Below are 6,971 nucleotides of genomic sequence, written 5' to 3' on the forward strand. Positions count from 1 at the left end.
TACTATTTCTTTACAACACCTCCCGGCTGGATAGTGCGTGGTGCTCTGGAGTCTTTCATCTTCGTGTGTAGGAAGGAGAAGGGGGAAGAAATTAACACAACCCATTAGGTAATTGCTCTGGATAAAACACATATTGAAAAACATCATGTGAATATGCTAGGTTAGGGATTTAAACCGGTGAGCCCGGCTTTATTCTATATATTTGTATATTATGATTAAATTTTTGTGACAGAGAGACCAAGCAGGGCCAGGCGCACACAAGGGGGGGTCCGAACCAGACCCCTCTCAGAAATGAAAAAAAAATATTTAGGTATATGGAATATTAGATACATCCTCTTTTTCATCAGGACCTCATGATTGATCATGATCCGGATGATTTTACTGTCGAACAGTTTTCTCAACGGGTTGGCCCCACTCCTTTCGGCATCCTACGATACGCAAGGCCGTGGCCACTGGAATACCCATGGCACTCATAAATTGGTACAATGATCTATGGCATCTAATGTTTAATAATGATATATTCAGATGCGGCAAGTCTGAAAGACAAGTCAGCGCGAACACAAACGGCCTAATAATAATGACCGTTATGCCACTCGCATTCAATAACCACTTAGAGATGCGACAGCTCCCAATAACTCATAGGTGAACACCCTCAATAATACCTGCAGGCTAAATGTTTATCGCTAGACTGAAAGTTCGGAATGGTTCGGTATGGGGAATGTACCTGGAAAAGTGTGGTATTCCGTGATAGAAGTGACAAAAAGCTATGTAGTGGAATCGGTGGAACCTGCTAGATTTTGTTAACCGCACCCTCTCCTGCCGCCTTAAAAATCAATGAATATTTTTTCAAAATGGACCCCTCCAGACCGTTTTAATGTATGCACGTCTGGCAAAGCCATTTACTAGGTATGGTAGGTACCTCTATCAAAAACAGTTTTTGGGTGGGGGGTCTGTGTAGCAGTATGAATAGTGACACCCCGCCCAAATCCCCAAAAATCAAACAGTTGAAAATGTAATACAATAGAAAATTTACTACTAAGACTTCTGGAGCAACCTAAGGCACGATTGAGCCCAAACGCCCTAAGACCAGGCCTGAGAACAATAAGCCAAGAAGAATGGAGAAAGCATTCATACTGTACAAGTACAGTAACACACCGAAGTTATGCAATAGGTTTAAAGCTATACTTCAGCCGAGGCATGGTCTAAAAAGATCGTGACTACGCGACGCGCAGATTGTGCAAACGACGCGTGACGAACAAAACATATTTTGTCATAAAAATTCAACATGCGTCCATTTAATGTTATGTTTATTGTTATATTAGTAATAATAATAATAATATATTCATTGGCATGTTTTCTTTGTCAAGTAAGTGCGTACGTTTTTTAGTCATCTTTACACGATTTAAAATTATATTCCGCCAACGCCATCACACAACAAATTGACGTGCTCACAGCTCGACTATCGCTCTCCGATTGGCAACGAGTGCGAAATTACGTCCCACCTATTGCTGAAAATTATTTGCCGTTTCACTGATGTATGCTCTTAAGTCGAATTTGCATACGTCAGGGTACTACTTTGAATATAAATATATATAAATTTTGTTTAATTGGGACTAAGGACTTACAAAACTAGTTTGGAAGAAGAATATTTAATTAAATTGCAGTTCTTTGTATTCATAAATATGCAACATAATAAAAAAATAAATGAGTTACGTAAAAAAGTTATTTCAATGTCGATGGCTTCAACAACACAATCCGATGACACAATGCCTTCTTTTTTTCGAGCAGAATTTCTTTGTAGCAAGCTAATAATTTTTTTATTCTTTTCTTTGTAGCTATAACGCGTTCTTCATTGGAGTGTTCATTTTTTCTAAAATTTATAAGCCCTTTTCAATTGACCTGAGACCTTCTGTCAAGCTTTCAAATTGTCATGTGCTTTTCTGGTGGAACTGGGTCTGAAGTGTTGCCAAACGAAAAACTGCGTAACTTCACGTTCGTGTAAGTCAGGGTATTACTGTAATGCCTAAATACATTAAATAAATAAAAGACGAGTTTCAATTATTACTTTCTTATACATATATTGTAGAAAATAATCATGTACAGTGAAGAACACATCATTATAGGTATATAAACACGCGGGGACAGCATACAAGTACAAATGATAGGAACATGAATCTTCATTAGCATATTAGATAAGACTTATAAGTATTTAAACATTATTATACGCAAGAGGTAGATTTTATTAATTAAATTGCCCATTATTAATTCAATTAAACTGATGTTATATTGATGAAAGACAATGAAACTAAATACATTGCCATTTAGGCCGATGGGTGAATTCGATAAGACAAAAAGTTATCCACAAAAGTCACCAGAGTGGTAGAAAAAAACCATACATTCAATCACTTTATTAGTGTTCACAACATTATTTTATTTCACGAAAACATTCAAAGAGTTCATGTTCAAGAGGTGAGGTTACTCCTGTTTCCCTCCCTCCGTCTATGATGTTAAATATCGAAACGCTCTTTAGCGAGCCACTTTCCCTCCTCTTCATATTCCTCTCGCGTGACACAGAGGGAATAAAAGTCAGGATCACGTGACAGAAGGGCGCCTCCGCTCCAACAGTAAGTCTGCGGATCATGCGGTACAGTAATCTGCCAAGTAAATATCATACAAATAAGACTTTACTATCACGTAGGTCGTAGATTGTAATATATCACAATGAAAAACTTAAAAAATACTTTTGTGTGTTAATTAAATTGGTTTGAATCCTTGCTTATTCTAGCTTCGATATATTATGATTCTAAATTTGAATGAATAGAGTTGATTAATACTTCAATAGATGCCACAGGGAAATGCAAACAAATAAAACAATTCCAAGGAATGGGAGGCAACACAAGGGATGACATACCCAAAAATAAATCACTGATTTTATTCCAGCAAGTTGGAATTAAAATTGAAGGAAACAAATAATGAGTTTTGATTACTTTGTGAATATCCATAAGAAATGCAGTTTGTAACCAATTAATGACACATTGAATGTTTATAATTAACTAAATCGATATATCTATGCGGCATGTTGCCCAAGTTACAAGTAACTGAACGGTTTTTTCATTGGTTAAACTGGATATAAGATGACGTATTATAAGCTTATGGGATTTAGAGCCAAACTCCAGCTTAAGCTCTTGAATGTGAAGAATAAGTAGATGTCAATGGATTTTCGTTAATAAAATTTGATTTTTGAAATGCTTTATTTTTTGATAAATTTGATTTTTGGCTAATTAGGTACCTATAATGAAACCCTGATTTTACGTTTTTGAAAAGACAAAAAAACTAAACTTTCACCTTTTCGAGAATACTCCTTTTCTCTTAAACTGACAATGTTTTTCTTTGCTGAATGGTAAACAAAAACTTTACAATCGCGTGTGTAACCTTTTAGTCTTGGGCGCTGCAGACATGTCTAAATAAAAACGCATGCATGCACCTGGAATTCATTTCAATGATTGTCATGCATTGAATTGAATGTGTTCAACTAAATGGTTTTTAATTTAATAAGTAAGTACATACGCAATACCTATTACTTAATTGAATTTTGAATATTTCAGATGTAAATTGTGGGAAATAAAATCATAATACCGAGAATTAAATTTAGTACAATGAAACGGGACTGCAGAAACTAAATGCATATAACAGAAAAATGTGAATTTCAGGCACGTAAAATCAAGGTTCCACTTATGTCTAAAGCCTTTCATATTATGATGTATCATACACTGGGTATAGAATAAGAATTCATGTTTTATTTGTCGATAAACATAGGTACAGACAATTAAAATATAGAGATGGCTAATGTACTGTACGCCCAAATTAAATTGTAAAGTTCTGGTTTATTTCGAACTAGTGATGTGTTAAAAAGAAAAATAGAAGTTACCTTAACAGTGAAATGATCAGGCGCCATCGAACGGACATCGTTATAAAGCCTCTCTTTGAACCCTGGAAAAGCTGCGCACCCTCCGCATGCAACGATGTTAGCAAACATATGAGACTGCGTTTCTTCGGGACATTGCTGAATTGAGTGGATCACAGCTTCCGATATACCGCACTGCTGTACGCCCACATCTGACGGTCGAAACAGGACTTCGGGGATACAAAACCTTTCATTATTCATCCGTAAGGTTTGCTGTTCGGTTGTGTCTTTTGAGCCGACTTCCCTCAAATATCCTCGTCGAATTGTCGTATAATCTGGCAAAACGTATTCACGTATGATGGTGTTTTCAGCATTTTTTTTTCTAGATACTTCCATATCTTTGATAAAATTTTCAGATACGAAACAGGCATCTTCTTTTGCTTGGTTTATTACATACGTCTCATCCATCACATTTAACTGTCTGTACGATATTAAGTCTTTTAAATGATTCGTTAAGAGTTTTCCGCCTATATCTATGCGCACAATTCCGAGTCTGTACTTTTTTCCTTTGATGTAAGGAACTATACTTGTATAGCTGTAGCCGCTGTCAATAACAAGTGTGCATAACGGATCATTGTTAGTTTTTCTATAGTGGTAATCAGACAAATCACAGGAGTTGATTCTCAGTAAAGACTGGCATTCAAAGTCTTCGAAAAATATTTCCGTCATCGCTTCCTGAATGAACGGAAAGTTGTAAACGGGTTCTGTTATAATCAGTGGCGTCTCATTAAAATTAACAGGACAGCAGTCTTTGCCGAACAGGTAATCCCATGTTGTTTTTTGAGTGTCATAGTTTATGAGATAACCTCTGTGAAAAGGCAGATTGTAATACAATCCCGAAGCATCGCGGCATTCCTCGATTTGATCGCCGATAAAAGGCCGGCGTCTTTCTGACTTTGCTTTCATTATACAGTTCGGAACAACTTTTGGCTTCGCATTTGAAAACCCTACTTTGGCGGTGTAGGCACCATTATCTAAGACGTAGCAATTATTATCTGCCATGATAAAAAAAAATGTATATTACATTGACTGAAAAGTATTTTTCGTCTATATTCGATGAGTTTCGAATTATTTGACAGTTGACGTGTATTTTTAACGTTGCTGTAGAGGCAATGGTATTTGAGTGTTGCTAGAAATAATTTCTAGTGATCCATAAAGTTTCTTCGTGGCTTTAGTAAAATGTATCGCAGCAGTACCCAGAAATATGTGTTAATAGCAAGTTAATAGGTATATAATTTATACACTTTAAGTCCACTAATTTGTAGCATATTTTTCATTCTTAACGCAAAATAAATAAATTTAAACAATCAATTTTTTGATACACTTATTATTAGCTATGGTAATAAAAGAATACCAAAAAGTATAGCCAATCGCAGAATATTTAAGTTAATATTAATATAAATAAAATTGTAGAAAAAAAATAAAAACATATTAAATAGGTACATAATATTATGTGAAAATAATATATTATAATAAAATGTAATAAGGAAGAAAATAAATGTCGTGGGTCTCAAGTTCGAATCTTGAGTCTGCAAATAAGTGCACGTATTGTTTTTCAATGCGTGTTTGGAGTCACAGAGTATGGACCTAATAAGTTGAGCAAGTGGCTAACATCCATTCCTCGTAAAAACAAAAATAAATGAATACAAACCTCCACCCTGTGGAGGCCCATCTCATCTTCAGAATCGGACATGTCCAAAAAAGGAAGAAATGGCCCGGGTCTATTGAAATGCAGGAGAAAATTTCAAGACGAAGTGCTTCCCAAAACTTTTTCGATCTGTTCGCATAGGTACAATATCGGTTGCATTGAATTTAGAGTCTCATCAATACTATTAATAAATACTTCACACCACCACGTTCCAGTATCGAACCGCATAACAAGCACAAGGTCGCGCTACGTCCCTCAGTCCGTCGCTACGTTCCGCGCCTCCCGCCATGTTATGATACGTAAGCGGTGCTTCAAAAGCGATCTACATGCTCATAAAATACATTATTTTCATATTATTAATGACATTCCATATTATCTGTTAGAAAATATTAGTCGGATTACAGTGATTACACACTACTTGACAATAATTTATATAATATATACCTACATCACTAATTTAATATGCATAATATTTTAGATTAGAGAGTAGACAATACGTACGACTTATCTGTTACTAGTGGTTCCATTAAATACCCACATTTTTTACACAGAGCTTAAATTAAATAGGATACGAATTCAACATAATATTCTGTATAAGTAGTATAATATATGCCCCGTCTATATATAATTGTATTGGTATCTATTTTTAATTAATCGATATAGTTGAGAATACCCCAATATATTGACAATTTTATTGTTTATATTCCTAGGTATTAACGATTTAAAATAAGCTTGGCTAAATTTAGCTTCCCAAATTTTAGATTTTTGAATCTTTTGCGGGATATTTTGAATTTCATGGTATCATGCTATGATGAGCTATCATGATTTCGTATTGGACAATCGCTTGCACTGGAACCGGAAACACGGCAGGAGTTAAAAGTTGTTTATGGCAAATTAGAATTTTCGAAGTTTGGTGCCGGTGGTTACAATAATATTAAACGTTGAATATACCTGGAATATAGTATTGACAAACGACGTGTCACGTCATAAATGACGGCTTTACGATCGTGGAATAATAAAACCTGATTTAAATATTTTCATATGTATACAGACCATCGATTGGTTCCGTGTGTATTACAATTCGCACGCGCCCCACTTGAATTCTCGAGAGTATCATTTTTATCATGTTATTATTATTATAATCGGGTACACAAACTAAACGTTAATGTATGTACTTAGATTATATTATTTGAAGCACGTTATTATTATGAAAATAGAATTTCTCTTATCATTAATTATTTTAAACACATGAACACTTTAATTTGCCCAGTTATTTTATTAGTTGTATGGCAACAGAATCTCCTAGGTGTGCTAATAATTTATAAAGACAATATAACTGTAAACGTGTGTTGATTTATT

General features: G+C 34.9%; 1 protein-coding gene across 1 annotated transcript; it reads right to left on the reverse strand.

Annotated features, from left to right (window-relative positions):
* Positions 1-1,833: 1,833 nt before the first annotated feature.
* Positions 1,834-6,888, reverse strand: Arp6 (Actin-related protein 6). Its single transcript, XM_085948341.1, has 3 exons — positions 6,666-6,888; positions 3,929-4,959; positions 1,834-2,654 (listed from the first exon to the last, which is right to left on the reverse strand). The coding sequence occupies exons 1-3, from the start codon at positions 6,736-6,738 to the stop codon at positions 2,508-2,510; spliced, it is 1,251 nt and encodes a 416-aa protein (XP_085804467.1). The 5' UTR covers positions 6,739-6,888; the 3' UTR covers positions 1,834-2,507.
* Positions 6,889-6,971: the final 83 nt, after the last annotated feature.

Source organism: Rhyacophila brunnea, unplaced genomic scaffold (genome assembly GCF_057557595.1).
Source record: "Rhyacophila brunnea isolate RB1 unplaced genomic scaffold, BYU_Rbru_1.0 scaffold_20, whole genome shotgun sequence".
NCBI lineage: Eukaryota > Metazoa > Arthropoda > Insecta > Trichoptera > Rhyacophilidae > Rhyacophila > Rhyacophila brunnea.

Coding starts and splice junctions, on each gene's coding strand:
- Arp6 (XM_085948341.1), bottom strand. CDS start 6,738: ATGATAAAAATGATACTCTCGAGAATTCAAGTGGGGCGCGTGCGAATT. Junction 4,960..6,665: donor ACACACGGAACCAATCGATG/GTCTGTATACAT, acceptor TTATCATGGCAG/ATAATAATTGCTACGTCTTA. Junction 2,655..3,928: donor CTGATCATTTCACTGTTAAG/GTAACTTCTATT, acceptor TTTACTTGGCAG/ATTACTGTACCGCATGATCC.